At 49.0% G+C, this 18,477-nt stretch overlaps 1 protein-coding gene across 10 annotated transcripts in view; it reads right to left on the bottom strand.

Annotated features, from left to right (window-relative positions):
- The window catches only part of PPFIA4 (PTPRF interacting protein alpha 4), a 47,872-nt gene extending 29,845 nt beyond the window's left edge, over positions 1 to 18,027 (bottom strand). For 3 of the 10 annotated variants that reach the window (XM_044676829.1, XM_044676832.1, XM_044676828.1), the window contains exons 1-12: positions 17,794 to 18,027; positions 14,400 to 14,501; positions 14,100 to 14,264; positions 13,734 to 13,808; positions 13,419 to 13,508; positions 12,622 to 12,813; positions 11,950 to 12,096; positions 10,981 to 11,115; positions 4,508 to 4,591; positions 2,735 to 2,866; positions 2,387 to 2,449; positions 890 to 981 (exon numbers count right to left, since the gene is read on the bottom strand). In XM_044676829.1, coding sequence (XP_044532764.1) covers positions 890 to 981; positions 2,387 to 2,449; positions 2,735 to 2,866; positions 4,508 to 4,591; positions 10,981 to 11,115; positions 11,950 to 12,096; positions 12,622 to 12,813; positions 13,419 to 13,508; positions 13,734 to 13,808; positions 14,100 to 14,264; positions 14,400 to 14,501; positions 17,794 to 18,027 — 1,511 coding nt within the window. The remainder of the gene's footprint in view (positions 1 to 889; positions 982 to 2,386; positions 2,450 to 2,734; positions 2,867 to 4,507; positions 4,592 to 10,980; positions 11,116 to 11,949; positions 12,097 to 12,621; positions 12,814 to 13,418; positions 13,509 to 13,733; positions 13,809 to 14,099; positions 14,265 to 14,399; positions 14,502 to 17,793) is intronic. The other 7 variants (XM_044676834.1, XM_044676835.1, XM_044676836.1 and 4 more) reach the window with 5 other exon arrangements.
- Positions 18,028 to 18,477: the final 450 nt, after the last annotated feature.

The raw sequence follows: 18,477 nt of genomic DNA, 5'->3' as shown, positions 1-18,477 counted from the left end.
TTGTGGCACCCTGAGTCGTATGATACACGTATTCTTCCCACCCAAACCCCTGTCAAAGGAAAATAAGACCTCAGGAAATAGTGGTTTGGATAGTGGGAGGCTTTTGTGGGGGTGGCAAAGGAAACACAGCAGGTGCCATAGAGAGCCTGGTGGTAAGAGAATGAGTGGCCATCTCCTTTGTATATCATCTACTTCCCAACCTCCCTCAAGAGAGTCTTGGAATAAAAGTAGCTTCTCCTCCAGGGCTCTACTTTGCTCATCTGTAAGATGAGGGGGATTGACTAAGGTCTCTTGCAGCTCCATCATTCTAGGTGTCCAGGACGGACACTGCGCTCACTCTCTAACCCCAAGAATCTAGAGCCTTCAAAGCAGAGAAATAACGTGGCTCCCCTGGAAGAAGGAATGAACAGACTGACGGGCCCCGGGAGCAGGGCCCGGTCCCGACGGTCCCGATGTGCTGTGAGGGGGTAGGGGAAAGAACATCACACTTGGAAATCAGAAGACTTGGGGTCCAAGCCCCAACCCAGACACAGTCCTAGCTGTGTAACCTTGGGCAAGTCACTTCTTAGACTGCCTAAGCCTCAATTTCCTCGGCTGCCCCAGAGGGATCATCACGCTTACAGGGCGTGTGTCACAGGGCTGGAGGGAGGAAGCGGTGTTCTCGACACCCTCAAGGGCCATTTAAATGCCACCTGTCTTCTGCCAACCTCTGGGCGCCTTGGCGGCCTCATCTTCGGGAAGATGAAGGTCTTGTTTTTATAGGGCAGACGTTTTCAAAGGGGGATTATCCCAGGAACCATAGGATGGTCAGCATCCAGAGAAGTGTTCCCTTCTCGCGGGATGCTCCAGGGACCCCTCCTAGTGCACCCAGACTCCTCAACTCTAGTACCTGGAATGGACGCCATCTGCAAATGGCCCCCCTCGACCCTTCAGCTGGTCCACCTCCAGGCGTAGCTTCTCAATCTCTTCTGAAAGGCGGCCCTGTGCCAGGCCAACCCAGGGAGGGTGGGGGTCACAGAGGGGATGGTGGGGGTTGGGTTGGGGCAAAGAGAGGGCAGCAGAGAGGGGAAAGTGGAGGTCAAGGAAGGGTAAAGAAGAACTCAGCACAGGCCACACCCCAGAAGCCCCAATCTAGGCCCGTTCCTGACACCGCATGATTAAAGGATCAGACAGACAATCAGCCAAGGGTCCTGGCAGAGGGCTGGTCCAAGAGTACTAAGGCTAAGAGAGGAGCTCCCAGAGACCTGCCCAACACACCTGCCGTCTGACCCACATCGAGGAAACGGGGCTGGGGTGAGGGAATGGACTAGGATCTGTCAGAAATTCAGCCTGAGAGACCATCCCTCCAATGAAGGCCCACGTCCCACAGCCCCACTAACATGGATTCAATGGGTCCAGAGTCCCTGCCCTCAACAACAGGCCCCAAATCCTCTCTGGGAGTGAGGGGAGATAAAGAATAGTCTCTGCCCTCGGGGAGCTTACAGTCTAGTAGAGAGGTTGACTTGACACTTTACAGATCACTAGAACACACAATATTTCAGAAGGACCTTCGAGAAATACAAAGCAAAGTCCCGTATGACACCTGACGGGGAAGCTTATTGCTGAAGGCGGCATGCTTCATAGTGGGATCTGCTAGGGACTAGAGGCAGATCTCCAAAAGAATTCCTGAGAACACTTCAGGGGAGAAGCAGAGTCGGGGAGTGCTGCGGTCCAATCCCATCGAGTCCCCCTCCTGCCAGTCTCAGAATCTCCACTGCCACACACTAACTGGCACTCCCAGACACAGGAAACAGGCCTGGCTCACGGGGTGGGGAAGAGCAGAAATTCAGTTCCAGGACCTCCTTGTTCCAGAGAGTTTCCAACAGATAGGCTTTGCACAAGCCTCTTTGCCCTGTAGGCAGAGCTGGCACTCACTAACATAAGTACAACAAGACCAAATAATCCCTGCCATCACAATAATAATACCTGCTAGGGTCCGAGGCCAGAAGATCTCCTCAAGCAGAAAGAACACTGGATTTGGCCTCCAAAGATCTGAGTTCAAACACTAGCCCAGGGAGATATTTGTGTGACCTGGAGCAAGCCCTTCCTTTCCTCTGTGGGCTTCAGCTTCCTCATCCGTAAAATGAGGGGGTACAACAAGCTGATCTAAAAGCTAGGAGGCTGTAATCCTAAATAAGAACCTCAGAGAGCATCTCTCACAAGAACTGGGGTAGGGAGCCACATTAGCAAAATGCCACAGCCCAGCCCTCCTGAGGAGTCTATCTCTCAGGGACCACTACCACTAAACTAAGTCTAGAAAGACTTCCCAGCCCCAGCCCCCGAGCCCTGGGCCACCTCTAACAGCTCTGTCAGGCCATTTGGGAAGGTGGCAACAGCAAGCAGGTACCTTGTGGTGCTGCTGCTCCTCAATCTGCCTCTGGGAGCTCTCCAGCTCCTGGATGAGTGTATTCTGGAGGGAAAAGGAGAGCCCCAGGGTGCCAAGGATCAGATTCAGGAAACCTGGCTAACTCCCTCTCTCTTTCCTTTTTTCTTTCTTCCTTTCTTCCTTCCTATCTTTCTTCCTTCCTTCCTTTCTCTCTCTCTCTCTCTTTCTCTCTCCCTTTCTCTTTCTCTCTGTCTCTCCCCCTCCTTGCCCCTCCTTCCCCCACCCTGACCCAGAGAAGAAGAAACTGGGGTTCTCAGGGTCCCCTCTCCACCTCTCTTGCCTGGCCACAACCCCAGCCCTCAGCCATACCTTTTCCTCGAGAGCAGCCATCCGCTCCTTAAGGTGTAGCTGCAGCCGTTCATTGGACTCACTCAGTAGCCGATCTACGGTGTCTGAGAGACGCTTATTGTGGTCTTCATTCATCTTTTCCCGTTGGCGTACCTGCCATGAGACAAGCCGCATGGCACCCACAAACCCCGTGGGGCTTAGAGAACTCTCAAGAAGCTAGAACTTCACTTAATCCTCCCTCTCTCTGCCTCAATTCCTTCCTAATGGCATCACTTCTGGGAATCTGCTCCTGGGCCCTCCTCTTTGGTTTTATCTTGTCCAAGCATCCATCTGTCTCCCTGAAACCCTCTCACCATGGCCCTCTTCTCTGAGTGACCCATCTTGTTAGAAGAAATGTATTCCACCCCTAGCTCCCTGGCTCTGATAGGTGTCCTTTCTGCCTTAACCTTCCTTGGAGCCCAACCTCCATTCAACTTCCCTCAGTTTCCTCAATTTCCCTCCCCAATTCTCCCCACACCTTCCCCACTTTCCAGCTCCCTATTGTCTGTTGTCTTGCCCCATTAGAATACAACCTTTTTTGGGTTCTCAATACCCAGCACGTGATAAATGCTTGAGAAGTGCTCGATTTATCTATAAAGCTACCTCGATCCTCCAAAAAACACACCTTCCACCTCAATGTTTGTTGTACTCCCTCCAGAGATCCCCATCCTTAGCACCTGACTATACCTCTCAACTCCTGCCCCAACATCTAGACATACCCACCTGAACTCCTGCCCCAACACCTGGACATACTCCCTGAACTCTTGGCCCAACATCTGACATACCCCCTGAACTCCTGCCCCAACATCCAGACCAGTGGTTCCCAAACTTTTTTGGCCTACCACCCCCTTTCCAGAAAAAAATATTACTTAGCACCCCCTGGAAATTATGAAACTATTTATTGGACTCAGAATAGAATGTAATACAAAAAAAGTGTGGCCATCACCACCTCCCTGGATTGCTGCAGCACCCACCAGGGGGCGGTGGCGCACACTTTGGGAATCACTGATCCAGACATACCTGCCTAAACTCCTGCCCCAACATCTGGACATACCTACCTGAACTCCTGCCCCAACATCTGACATACCCTTTGTTCTCCTGCCCCAACATCTGAAAGTACCTGCCTGAACTCTTGCCCCAACATCTGGACATACCCCCTAAACTCCTGCCCCAACATCCAGACATACCTGCCTGAACTCCTGCCCCAACATCTGGACATACCCGCTGAACTCTTGCCACAACATCTGGACATACCCCCTGAAATCCTGCCCCAACATCCAAACATACTTGCCTGAACTCCTGCCCCAATATCTGGCATACCCTTTGTTCTCCTGCCCCAGCATCTGGACATACCCACTGAACTCTTGACACAACATCTGGCATACCCTTTGTTCTCCTGCCCCAACATCTGGACATATCCACTGAACTCTTGACACAACATCTGGACATACCCCCTGAACTCCTGCCCCAACATCCAAATATACTTGCCTGAACTCCTGCCCCAATATCTGGCATACCCTTTGTTGTCCAGCCCCAACATCTGGACATACCCCCTGAACTCTTGCCCCAATATCTGGACATACCCTCTGTACTCCTGCCCTCACATCTGGCTGCCACCCCCAAAATAGCAAGCCCAGACTGTCCCCACTCTATCCCAGTCCCTCCAGGACCTCCACACCCATCGGTTGTTCAGGATCACATTGAGAAGCTGACTGGGGCCCCTTCTTCTCATACACCATAGCAGGGGCCACTCACCCTGGCCAGCTCCTGGTTCTTCTCTTCTAGCTGTGCCTCCAGCTGCCGAAGATGCTCTTCAATGTTTCCATGCCGCTCTTCAGCCTAGAGACATCAATACTGCCCTTGGCCCCCATACTGCCCCCCAGCTCTTCACCCCCTTCCTCACCCTCTCTGCCTGTCTCCCCTCCAGCTCCTATCCCAGCAGGGCTGGTTCCAGGAGCATTTTGCTGACCAAACTTCAGAGTGAGGAACAGACCCGCTTTTCCCATTACCTGGCACCCTCCTAGCTCCTGCTACTGGAAGTGGGACTCAAAAGAGCTCCAGGCCCATTTTCCTGTTTTCATTCAAACCAGCCCAGGGGAAACAGATGCATTTGCCTTTCTTAACAAGAAAATTCACTAGAGGAGGCTCCACAACCCTTTGACCCACCATTTTGGTTCACAATTCTCATTACCAAGAAGCTCTTCTATAGCCTGACCTAAAACCCTCCCACTGTCCTCTTAGCCTGTTCCTGGCCTACACATAATACCTCAAAGACTTTTTTTTCACCCTTACCTTCTGCTTTAGAATCTATACTAAGCATTAGTTCCAAAGCAGAAGAGCAATAAGGGCTTAGGGAATTGGGGTGAAGTGACTTGCCCAGGGACACACAGCCAGGAAATGTTTGAGATCAAATTAGAATGCAGAACCTCCCATCTCCAGGCCTGGCTCTCTAACCACTGAGCCATCTAGCTGTACCCACCCCCAAAGACTATTACAAGGTCCTCCCAAGATACTCATCCCTCTCTCTTTCAGGACAGACAGCCTGAGGCATCTTCAGAAGCCCACCTTTCCAACGTCCTACCAATTTTAAGTTGTTCCCTGATTTCTTCCTATCAAGGGAGAAATGTGAAGTGAAAAGAGACTTCTAGGTGGAAGACGTGGGGGTCCCAGTTTTACCACTCACTACTTTTGTCAATCTTCACATCTGTAGATCTCATTTTTATCATCTATAAAATGATAGAGATGGACTAGATGACTTCTAAGTTCCCTTTGAAATCTGAAGCTTTCAGTTCCTGGGCCCATACTCAAATCATGACAGCTAATCAAGGCCTTTCCAAGGCAGAGAAAACCCTTTCAGTTCCCTTAAGCTATCTCAATCCCACCCTGCTCTCTGGACAAGAAGCCAAGCCCTGCGGAAGCCAAGAATGCACACATACACAGCTCTGGAAACTCCCCTGCAGGGGAACCAGCAAGGAGAAGGCATTGAACTCAAGGGTCAGTACTCCCAGGTTCTAATCCAAAAACAGGAGAAAGCAGCAATGCTGTGATCCAAGACAATCCCAGAGACTCAGGATGAAAAATGCCATCTGCCTTCTGAGAAAGAACTGATAGAGTCTGAATGCAGACTGAAATAAACGACATTTCACTTTTTCTACTTTGTCTTTTTTTAATTTGAGATCTCTTCCCCAAATTACTAATATGGAAAAATGTTTTGCACAATTGCACATGTAAAATCTATCTCAGATCGCTTACCTTCTCAGAAAGGGGGAAGAGGTGACAAGAGGGTGGGAAGAAGCAAAATAATTTGGAACTCAAGCCTTTTTTTTAAATGAATATTAAAAAATTATTTTTACATGTAATTGGAGAAAAAATAAAACATCATATAGGAGAAAGAACCAAGCTTCCCCTTTGAGAAGCACTAAAGTATAGCTGACTTCCCTTAAAGATCAAGGAGACATTCCTAAGACCTCTAATTCATGGCTTGTCATCCATGAATTGGCCTACACCTCACTTTAACCTATTGTCATATTGGTCTGAAAATAAACTGCTCTTTTTTTTCTCCCAAATCTAACTTGTATAAAACTTGAAGGTGAAATAGTCATTGTCATTTGGACCACATATCTGTACTCTTTTTCTTCCTTTCAAAGTTAATTTATCTTGAAGTTGTAATTTGTAGTCAGAGCTCTGTCATATTTCCATCTTGTACCACCTCTTGGCCAGGAGATAAGCTCTAAGAAGTTCATTGTCTGTTTCAAAATTTAAAAGGATCATTCATGTTACTGGTATGTATTTCTTCCGCCAGAGTGGATCACAGTCCTCTCACATCTAATAATCCCATGCTATTATATCTTCCCACAGATGGTTCATCCATTGGAAAAAGTCATTAATATCTTAAGGGAGGGGGGAGATTAGTACATCAATTGTTTTATATTCTCACTACATGACTAGTCCACCTCCTTTTCTGGTCAAATGTGCCTTGAACAATTTTGTTTATGTCATTCTTGTGCAAGAGTGGCCATTGGTAATGAACTTCAACCAATCAGTGCCTACCATGCATCTTGGTGCTGCCCTTTGGGGTAGTCATTATTTCTATTTTTTGGAGATCATGGTATTCCATAAGCTCTAGTCATATAGCAGAAGAAATGGGCTTTTGTGGTAGCAAGTAGGTTAGGAACATTGAAAGTTCCACATAATTTCCCAGATATGACTCCATCTCCTCCTCTTACTTGATTCTGGTCCCTGCGCATGTTCTATTCAAAGTACAATACAAGGTGCCTCAAAAGTCTTAGTGCCATTTTAAACTTTTAATAACTTCAAATTGTTTTAAACTTTATAGTAGCTTAAAACTGCAATAAAACTTTCAGGACGCTCTGTATTTACACAGACAGTCAAAAAAATAAATGTGCCAACTCAATGGGCTATCCTTCCTATCTACACTTTTCAGCCACAGTGCTTTGGGTTTGGGGTTGGTTTTTTGTTTTTGTTTTTTGTATTGACCGTTAAACCAATTTCTCCTACATCATTTTGAAATAAACTGAGGAGGCTTTATAATGCTCTGAAACTCAATGCAATTACTGAAGTGTCATATGTTAAGGAGCATTTATAGGACTTTAGCCCTTAGAGAAAGTGGATCTTTTGTTTGGACTCTGCAACATAGTACATCCCATGGCCTTGGCAAATCCTTTAGGTGAGCATGTCTCCAAATCTTATGCCCCATTTGATGTTAATAATTCAACAGATCATTGAACCAAGTTTTCTCTTTTAACTGCTTCTCTTTCAGAATAATCATGTTATATATATGGGAAGCATTGTAAAAGATGCATTTTTTTCTACTGGGTCAAATGCTTTTTAATAATCAGATAACAGGCAAATGTATATTATGTTCTCTACATTAATGAGATAACTGTATGACTGTAAAGATTGTGGATAGAAAAACATCTGCAAAAGCCTATCTGTTCCCTTCATTGTTTTCATCAAAGACACTCCTGATACATGCACAGACTGTGCCCATAAAGATTTTCTAGAAATGAGAAAGCAGACATATAAGGCAGCTGTTGATGTCTTCTCAGTTGCCCTTTCTAAAAGTACCACTCAATGATCTTTTTCATTCTTTTGTGATAATAACTAACATTTATATAGCACTTTAGGCTTTGCAAAATATTTTATACATATTATCTCATTTGTTCCTCATACCACTGTGTAGTGGTTGCTGTTTTTATCAACCCCATCTTACAAATGAGGAAACTGAGACTGTTGAGGGGTTACCAACCAGTTAGTGTCTGAGGCAGGATTTGAACTCAGATCTTCCCAATTTCAAGACCAGCATTCCATCTATGAATATCTTGACAAGTGACCCCTGAACATCGTTAAAATCTTGCTGTTTCCAGAAGAGATTTCTTTCACGTTGGTCTAAAAGTCAACATGCTTAGTGGATGGAAAGCCAAATCCTGTCTATCACTCATTCTGGCTATGAGACCCTAGACAAGTTTCTGAATTCCTCAGTTCCCCAAAGCTAAAGGATAAAGGGATTATAACATTCTTTGCACTTGCATCTTCAGCACACAACACAACACCTGTCACAGAACAGGAGTCAATACTTCTTGATTGTCTGATAAGTTGCAGAGAAAGCATTGACTAGCACTGGAGGAAGGCATTTCCTCTCCTGGCAGTTCTCTGGACCAGTGAAATCACAGGTCCCAGCACTGTTCCTATCAGCCAGATGCGCCTGGTCTTCCAGCCTGGAGAAGGGCTACTGCTTCTCCTTCACATACTATAATGCACTGGCCTTGAGGTGATAGAGCTCAGTGCTGTGGCATGTTCCCCTGTCAGTGCCGATGGGCAAAGATCACCATCCAATGCCAGCAAAGCTATTCCATTTAAACCTGATCTAGGCTATGAATCAAGCTCTCGGGATGAGCTGGCTTAGCAGATCTCCCTCCCAAGTTCTCCTCAGGGTTTTTTCCTCCTCTGACTTGTTTTCCTCGTTAAGGAGGCAATGTGGCTTCCTCTAAGACTTTTGTCATTATATGCTATGCTGGTGCTCCTCTGGAGTCACTGATGAGCAAAGATGTGTTTGGTGGCTTGTGTAGTTTCCATAATGTCCTAGCATTCTTGTGGTAGCAACTCTTTTGAACCCATTTCACTCCTCTAAAAATGGGGAGAGAATCTATTTCATTCCTTTTGTCCATTTACCCTTCTGTGGTGCAGACACCATCTAAACAGGTCAGATTGGAGATGCTGTCCTTTCTCAAGCTGTCTTCCCAACTTGATCCTTTCCACTAATCTGATATTAACTTTGGCTTTTCCTCTATCCACATGATTCAACAATTGAATTGAATGACTACTACTGTCAGCACTCAGCTACTTCTGATCATTTTTATGAGATCATTCAGTACTCACTTCTTTTTTTCTTTTAAAAAACCCTTACCTTCTGTCTTAGAATCGTCTTGGAATACAGAAGAGCAGTGAGGGCTAGGTAATAAAGGTTAAGTGACTTGCCTAGGGTCACATAGCTAGGAAGTGTCTGAGGCCAAATTTGAACCCAGGAACTCCATCGCTAGGCCTGGCTCTCAATCCACAGAGCCACCTAGCCACCCCTGGCACTCACCTCTTTCAATTCAGTTATTGACCAAAGCATGAATGATATTCTGTAGAGAGGCTGCACAAGACTGTGGTCTCTTTCATTTCTTGGCTTTTTAATCCCACCCCCACCCCCCCACAGCCATTTTTGCATAGAGATCCCTAACTTTTGAGGTACACATCAATGGAGGCTAAAGGATGTCAGGATCCTTATAGAATGTCTCTGTTCCTCCCCCGCTTTTGCAATAGATGTTGGCACAGAAGCTGCAATTATTTTCATGGTGTCTTGAAAGCTGGCACTTAGCACGCACAATGGTGAGAGCCAGATGATCAAGTATCCTATGAAATAATGCTTCTTGCCACCTTTCAGTACATTATGAAACCAACTTTGCCACGTTTTTTATTCGTCTCCCCAAGGAGCATCACTGGGTGGACCTTCCACTTAGCTTGTGGCATCTCTAATTCCATCTAGATCAATGGTTCTCAAAGTGTGGTCCTAAGCCCCCTGAAGGTCTTTGAAATTCCTTCAGGGGATCCATGAGACCAAAACTATTTTCATGGTGATGTTACAATGTTTTAATTTCTAATACAGTATATATCATTAGATAAAGCCCACATTATCAAAAGCTCTTTGGGCTACTTGATAATTCGTAAGAGCATAAAGGGGTCCTGAGACCACACAGGACTACTGAGTCCAACTATCAGCATGGTTATGGCTCAGCTCCTAGAATAAGTAATGAGTTACCGTGTTGGTTTGGACAAAAGATCCCACACTATGAGTATCGCCAGGTAAACTGATGCTTGTAGATGTGCAGAAACAGGAGACAGGAGTCAGACACACAGAACTGAGGGTCTCTATTTCTGCCAGTTTTACAGATCTCCACTGACCAAACCCTTCCACAAACCCATTGCCTGATGGCTAACCTGGTGACAAATTTCTCCAAACATGTCATTGCCCTAAAAACCCCTCCTTCAAGCATCCAGGGATGCCTCCCAACCCCGGACTCTTATTCTAGAATTGGGGAACAATGATCTGCTCATTCTAGACCTGTCTTTCTCTTGCAATACAGCTGGTGCTCAACAAAATTTTGTAGAAACAAAAATGAATCCATTGACTGCATCTTCCTTCCTCCTCATCCTAAGAATCTTTTTTAGGTCCTGGGTCTTAAACTAGAACCTATGGAAAAATATCAAGAAATTCTGGAATTATTTTGATAGCTGTGCTTCAATATAATTGTTTTCTTTAACATATTTTATTTTATACATTTAAAAATATTATTCTGAGAAGGGGTCCATAGATTTCGCTGCCTTGCCAAAGAGGTCCAAGACCCCAAAAAATGTTAAGAACCATCTTATTTTTGGTTTGACTTTATATACCTTCTAACTGTATAGCACTTTATACATTTCTAAACACATTCACATATGCTATCTCATTATTCTCCCAGTAACCCTGCAAAGTACAGAGTGCAGGAATAACCCTCCCACCTGCCAGATGGACTAACAGGGCTCCCACCTCCTGGTCCAGGGCTCTTTCCACCACCCCACACTTTCTGCCATCTGCCTTGCTCCATGGGAGAGTGAGAAGTGGCAGAGGGGAGAGGAGGAGGAAGTGGGGGGAGGCCTAAGGGCATCACTCTACGGGCACTTGCCTTAGTGAGGGCAGCGATTCTCTGAGCCAACTCGGCCTCGACCTCGGGCAGGGTCTCAGCTTTGCGCATTGTCTGCTGAAGCTTCTGCTCAGCCAGCTCCAGAAGCTCCTGTAGGTGCCGGGCCTTCTCCTCACACTGTGGAGAGAATGGCCCCAAGAAAGGGACATGAAAGATAGATTGGACTTTCTGTCTTGGCTCCTGGGAGCAGCAGTTATGGAGCAGAAGGGCCAAGCCACAGATTGCAGCTACCTCAAGTTTTCTAGCCAGTTACTAGCAGCAGGCACCTTGACCTTTTGAGATAAAAATAGGATATTTCTTGTGTAGTCTAGATACAAGAATTGCATAAGTATTGATAATAGGTGGGTGCAGCCCAGGGATACCTTACTACTTCATGAATGGGGCAGAGCATGCTGACCAGATAGGGTGACCATCATTACTTATTCTCCTGAAATCATTCTGGAAAGGAGAAGGCTCTTTGAGAGGCATGGCATTTCTCCTAGCAAAAGAAGCTAAGCCCTCGAGCAGAGCTGGGATGAGACTAGCCTAGCTGAGGATGTTTCTCACTGCTCCAAAGAATGGAAAGTTCCACCTTCTGGTAACCTTTGTCTACATTGTTCATTTTGTTTCTTCCATACAAATAAATTGCCTTGTGAGACCCAACTGTGGCTTGGGTCTAGAATGGGAAAGAGGTGCGAATGGACAAGCTAGGAGGCGCTAGTGCTTTTGGGGAAATCTCTGAACACAATGAAGAATAGGCAGAAGCAAGGTAAAAGGAAAAGCTATCCTAGGAGATATCCTGTGAAATGACCCGAAGCCCCAGGGGACAAAGGAATTTGGCCAAGTTCTGTCAACACAGAGCTGAGCCAGACCCAGGTGACCTTAGGGGAAGTCTGTTATAAATGACCAGAAGAGGCCAAGAGGTCTCATGGCCTTCTCCCCCACCACTCCACGGCTCATCTGGCTGCGCACCTGACGGTGCAAGGACTCTTTATTGGCCAATTCATTCTCCAGCTTGTCATTGAGGTCATGGATGGACGTTGCTTCACGTTGGGCCGCCAGGTAGCGTTTCTCCAGCGTGGTGATTCTCTCTTCCATGTCATCCTTCTGCGCCAAAGCCTGGACACAGGGAGAGTCACCAGGCTGAGCCCACTGAGCCTTCCCTCTGATGCTGGTGCAGCACTGGAGCTTTTGGCCCTGCCCAACATGGCTCTGAGCCTCCACCACAGTCCCTGCCCACCCTGCCCCTCCGGGATCTGCCAGAACCCATCATGGGCCGAGCCAGTCCCTGGTTGCCCCCTCCCTCTCATGCTCGCTTCCCCACCCTCGGACTGGCCTTCCTCAGGATCCACAGTATCATCCCCTCCATTTTTTCTTAAACCCTGACCTTCCACCTTAGAAACAATACTATGTATTGGTGCCAAGACATTAGAACAGTAAGAGCTAGGCAACATGGGCTAAGCAATTTGCCCAGGGTCATACAGCTAGGAAGTGTCTGAGGCCAGACTGGAACCCAAGACCTCCCATCTCTGGGCCTGGCTCTCCAACACTGAGTCCCCTCAATGCCGGCTCTCCTCCATTTTACCATACCACTCTCCCAAAAGGCAGGCCAAGGCACGTGTGGGCCAGGAGGAGGCCTCTCACCTCTCGGAGGTCCCGCTGGTGTCTGCTGCTTAGCTCCTCGGACTTGATAAGGTCCCTACGGGCAGTGCTCAGGTCCTCCTCTAGCTCGGCCACCGTGCCAGCCAGGGCCACCAGGCGCTCACGGGCCTGGTTCAGCTCAAAGGTCTGCTTCTCTAGGCGCTCCTGAAGCTCTCCCGCCCGGCCTGCTTCATCCTCCAGGGGCACCAAATCATTGGTCAGTCTCTGGGCATCCTGGGCACAGCCAGCACCCTACTCTGGGGCACCCTCCCACCTGTTCCCTTGACCCAGAGGGTCGGCAATGGGGCCATTCAGAGCTCCAATGTCGCTGTACACGCTGGGCTAAGCCCCTTCTTCCCTCTGGGCAGTAGCAACAGGACGCTGGTCCTCAGCTAGCTAACCTCACAGAAGCTGCTGCTTCTACAATTTGCCAGGCTTAGGATGGAGGGGCCTGTGGAAGGCGGGACTAAGGCCCAGATTCAATTCAATACACTGTTGTTCAATTCAACTCAACCGGTCTTTATTAAGTAATTATTCCAGCACTGCGATCAGGTCAGAGGACACAGAAAGGGAGAAAGGGCAGGAGAGGTACACGCAGGAAGGTGAAAGCTTTAAATGCCGATCCAATTGGCCCCCCGTTGACCTCTCCAAAGTAGGGCTGGACCCCACCTTCCATCAAAGGAATTGGGGATGAGAGGTGGAGAAAGGAGTTAGAAGTTGAAATAAAGGAATCTATGGCCCCCTATATGAGGGAGAGGAAGGCAGTCCCTCCTCTCCCTGCCAGTCCCCCAAAGACCCACCTTCCACAAGAGTCTTGGTCCCAACTCCAGGGCCCCGTCTTCTCCAGAGGCTCCATCCCGGGGCCCTGCTCCCTGCTGGAGAACAGACACCTGCGGGGGACGGGCCACAGGGGAACAGGATGTAAGCAGGGCTGCTCTGGAGACGAGAAGGCCCAGCTTCTCCCGGAGGAAACATCCCACCCAGAGGCCAGGGGGCCTGATTACAGTGAAGAGGAACAAAGAGGGATGAAGAGGACGAGGCAGCCCAAGCCATCTAGGGTCCCGGGAGGACGCTGCTGGTCAAAGAGAGGAGGAAAAGCTAGGTGGGGAGGTTACCTGCTGGTGAGCGCCGGCCAGCTGCTCCTCCAAGGTGCTCACACGCTCCAACGCTGCCCGGAGCCTCTCCCGAACCTAGCCAGGGTCAGACAGCAGGAGGAAAAAGTCATCTTGTTGCCTTCCTTAGACCGAAGGAATGGGTCTACTCATCTGAGGCCAGGGAATGGGAGCAGGGGAGGAGGAGGTTATGCCGATGCGGGGAGACCCGGCAGAGTTGGCACAGGAAAGTCTCGGGTGACAAAGGTTCTCCAGATAAGCCCCAGAGTTGGGGCCAAATGAGAAAGAGCAGGATGCTGGGCCATCAAGCTGCCCCACAGTGACCTATCTGGTGTGGGACATGGAGCTGTGCAAGGGGCCCCCATTCACCTTCTCATCCAGTGCCTTGTGATGCTCAAACAGAGACTTCAGGGCTTTGAGCACTTCCACTTCACTGGAGACACCAGAGGGAGACTGAGCCTGACGCTTCACGACCGTCATTCTAAGGGATCGCTCATGACGGGACACGAGGCACTCGAGATGTTCTAATAGCAGCTGGAGAGAAAGCAGTTGTTAGTCTGTACCCCAAGATGCTGTCCAAGACAAGAGGGTCCTTGTCATCCCAACAGAACCCGCCTCCCTTGTTCAAGGGGTTGGTTCCTCTCCATATACCCAGGTCTTCTCGCTTACCCTTGTGTTATTCCGTTCAGCTTTCAACTCTGAAATCTCCTCCTCCCGTTCTAGAAGCTGCTCCCGACACACGCTCAGCTCCCGGGTTAAGGTGGCAAATTCCTGAAAAACCCCCAAGACTCCCCTGAGCTAGGGAAACCTGTCTTCTCGGAGGGGCCTGCCCTCCCCAAGGTGATGGAAGCATTATCTCACCCTTCTTAACTGGCCTTCCACAGCCCACCCCTTGTACCCAAGCATCCATTCTCCATCTTCAACTGTTGTTGGGTGGCCTCACCAGGGAGTGAGCTGCCCCCAGGATGATGCAGCCCATCTAATTAGAGTATCACAGGATATAGAAAAGGTCCAACCTCCCTCATGTCACAGATGCAGAAACTGAGAATCCAGGAGCTTAAATGACTTGCTCCAGGTGGCAGAGTTGCCTGACCTCATCCTCATTGAGAGGGTCCAGTGTTACAGGGACAGCCACACTGAAAGCCATCAAGTCCTCTCCCTCAACATGCTCCCCTACAACATACTGTGTTGCCAGGAGCAAATCTTCTCTCTTCTCTGAACCTCAGTTTCCCCAGCTATACAATGAAGTCATAGGCTCCAATTCTGAGCAACAGGGGCCGGTGAGAGGAGGAAGAAGATAAATGAACCTGGAAAATGCACTGGTGGTATCTAAGCCTGGAGCATCGCTGTAAGAAACTATGAGCTTGCTACTAAGTTAGACATGAGGGCTAGGCACCTCGCTGGACACCCCACTCCCAACCTCAACTTCTACAGCTTCATAGACCCAGGACAATGATGATTTAGAGCTTGACACGAGGGAATGCCCTAGCCAACCATTCCAGCATTCATACCCTGACTGTTTAGTGCCAAGCCTCCCTACCCCCAAACCCTGCCTGAAGAGCATCACATCCCAGACTTTGATCTGGAAGGAACCTCAGAAGTCCCTCATCCAACCACCTCACTTAACTGAAGAGGAAACTCAGACTCCAAGAATTGCAGTGACTTAACCAAAGTTACACAGCGAGTCAACACTGAGATGGGATTTGAACCCAGGTCCTCTGACTTTGTTGAGGTCTCCACTGAGATGTCCATTATATCATGTTGCCTCTAGTATAGATTTTTGTTCCCTTATCAAGAAAAATGTGTCCTTCTATGTGTTCCTCAATTTTTTGCATGAAAGGACTAGTGTACAGTATACTATATATACTATCAGGCTTTTTCTATATGTTGATTAGTTTTTGTTTAACAGGGTTAACCGCCCCCTTTTTTAATTATTTGTTATAAAGAATTGAACTCTCTTGATTCAGTGTTGAAAAAATTTTGATCCTGGGGAGGATGGAAAGTATAAGTGATATATAAAAAGAGAACAGTGATATTCTATTTAAAAAAAGAAAGGGGGCAAGGCGCAGCTAGGTGGCTCAATGGATAGAGAGTCAGGCCCAGAGATGGGAGGTCCTGGGTTCATATGATCTCTAAGACTTCCTAGCTTTTTTATCTTTTTGATCCCCGGCAAGTCATTTAACCCCCATTTGTTTAGCCTTTGGCCTTCTGTCTTAGAGTTGTTTCCAAGACAGAAAGTAAGGAAAGAGAGAGACAGAGAGACAGAGAAAAGGAAGGAAGGAAGGAAGGAAGGAAGGAAGGAAGGAAGGAAGGAAGGAAGGAAGGAAAAGAAAGTTCAACTTTTGCAGGCCAGCAATGGTAAGTAAGCCTGGTCACAAAGCTGATGGGGAGAGAGAGCTCTTGCCAGACTCAACTCTACCCAACTAAGGGTCTTGCCTGAGATTAGTTCCTATTCTGTTGAATTCCTCTGCCACCTTTAAAGGCCAGCCCAAATGTCACCTGCTGTAGAAGAGCAACTCTGCTGCTCTTCCTTTCAATGACAAACTTTTCTTCCACTATTTTGCACCGCACAGATGTACTTATAATCTATTATTCTGTGTTAAAGGCAAACTAGGTGGTACAGTGGATCAAATTCTGGACTAGGAAGGCCTAAGTCCCTTAGCATCTCTGTGCCTCAGTTTCCTCATCCATAAAATGGGAATAATAATACCACCCACCTCTCAGGGTTGTTGCAAAGAGAAAATGAGATATTTGTAATGCGCTACAAGAATATTAGCTCTAATGATTATTGTTCCTGTGTTGATGATTATCTTGGTCACCTTTGGACCTTTGTGTCTCATCTGACTGTCCTTACTTGCTCACTCCACAAGGATGGAGGTTCTTGTCGTCTCTTTACCCCCTAGCACCCGGGGCTGCCCAGCTCTGTGCTCGGCACACACTGGGTCCACAAGAAGTGTGCGGTGAGTCGCATAGAGCAGTAAGGCCCAGCATGCTCCAGACCTCAGTCAGACGATGGCCCCCAGCCTGGGCACTGCTCTCAGGGCAGAGAATGGTAATGCCTCCTCTTTGGCTCTCTGGAGCCAGCCTCATCTTACCTCCTTGCCTCGAGTTTCCCATTCCACGCTAAGAAATCCCCACTCAAAGCAAGAATTGCCACAGCTGACTCCCCTGACCTGGTCGGGCAGGGCTGGGGCCTTCTGAGAAACTGGTGGCCTCCAAGCTACACAAGCCGTGGCAGAGAGCCCGGGCCAGCTGTGGGAGGCGGCAGACCCCAGTTCTCAGACTATGCCGTGCCCCCTCCTCAAACCCATGAGCTCTCCTCCCAGTCCCGCGGCTCTGGCTCAGGGATGGCTGATGTCTGGTAACTAGTTTTGAAAGCTGACTCCATTCCTAGACTGGAGAAGGTAAAGGCTGGGGCACAAGGAGGGCACGTTGGCCCCTCATGGGATGTGGTAGGGAGCACGGGGCCCAGGGCCTGCTGCCCCCCAGGTGCCTGAGGACCAAGGATCCCCCCGGCTCAAGCTATTGGCCCCTTCCCAGCTCGGGGAAGTCACGTCCGTTGGGGGCGAGCTTCTTCCCAGCCTGGGGTGCCACCTGCTGGCGGGCTTGGCTCAGGGCCCTGAGGGCTGGGCCGGGGATCCTCTTCTAGGCCAAAGCTAACCCAGAGCAGAGGAAGCAGCCGGCTCTTCGTTTGGGCTTGGCCAGGCCAGACTGACTCACAAAGCATGGAGGGGATGGGAGAATGCCGAGGGAGCAGGAGGAAGCTAAGTTGATGTTCGAGCCATAAGCAAACAGTAAATAAATTAATCCAAATTAGCCTACTGCTCGCTGAGTTAGAGCTGGAAGGGTCATTAGACATCACCCAGGCCAGCCGCTTCATTTTACAGATGAGGAAACTGAGGCCCAGAGAGGAAATGCTCTGCCCGGAGTCACACAGGTGCTAAGGGCCAAGCCTGGGATTTGAACCCAGGCCTCCAGACTCCAAACCCAGGCTCCCTGGGGAGTCATGAGCCTGCGTGCCAACGGCGTGGGAGGGGCAGGGGCCGAGGGCCGAGGGCCTTACCTGGGGAAGGGCAGAGTTGAGGTGGCGCTGAAGTTGGTCCCGCTCGTGCAAAGCGTCCTGGAGGCGGCTCTGGGTGGCCACCAAGGTCTCCTGGCTCTCTCGCAGCGACTCCAGCAACTTCTCCCGCTCGTCCAGCATGTTCACCATCAGCTGCTCAAAGTTGGCATCTGCCTCGGCACCGTGGGGGGCACCCAGAGGGTCCCCCTCGTTGATGGTGGGCATTACTTCACACATGTTGGGGGTGGTCAGGGATCCCTAGGGGTGGGGAAGGGGTTCACAGGGGTGGCACCTCCAGATTGACCCAGTTCACGGGCCTCAGAGTGGGCAGTGCCAGGCAAGTGGGTATGCAGGTAGGGGTTCTCCCATGCTGAGGCCATCAATGGCTCTTGCTCTGTGTGGAGCACCGTGCCTGGGAGGCCTCTGAAGGGTGATGCCAAACTGCCTGATGGGACTTCCCAGGGCTGAAGCTGGGCCCCCCGAGTCCCCAGGCAAAAGGGCAGCTGCTGAGCAGAGCCATGATGAGCAAAGATGCCAGTGCTGGAAAGGATGCCTTCCTCTTACACCAGGCACTGGAGCCTGGCAGAATCCCAGCTGGGCCTAGGAACGCCCATCATCTCCAAAGGAGAGTGCACTGAATGGACCGGCTCTGTGGGAGAAGAAGGAGACGTAAGAATCCACTGTCAG

Source organism: Gracilinanus agilis, chromosome 4, assembly GCF_016433145.1.
Source record: "Gracilinanus agilis isolate LMUSP501 chromosome 4, AgileGrace, whole genome shotgun sequence".
Taxonomy (NCBI): domain Eukaryota; kingdom Metazoa; phylum Chordata; class Mammalia; order Didelphimorphia; family Didelphidae; genus Gracilinanus; species Gracilinanus agilis.
Note: the sequence above shows the minus strand (reverse complement) of the source record. Positions and strands in the feature narration are given on the sequence as shown.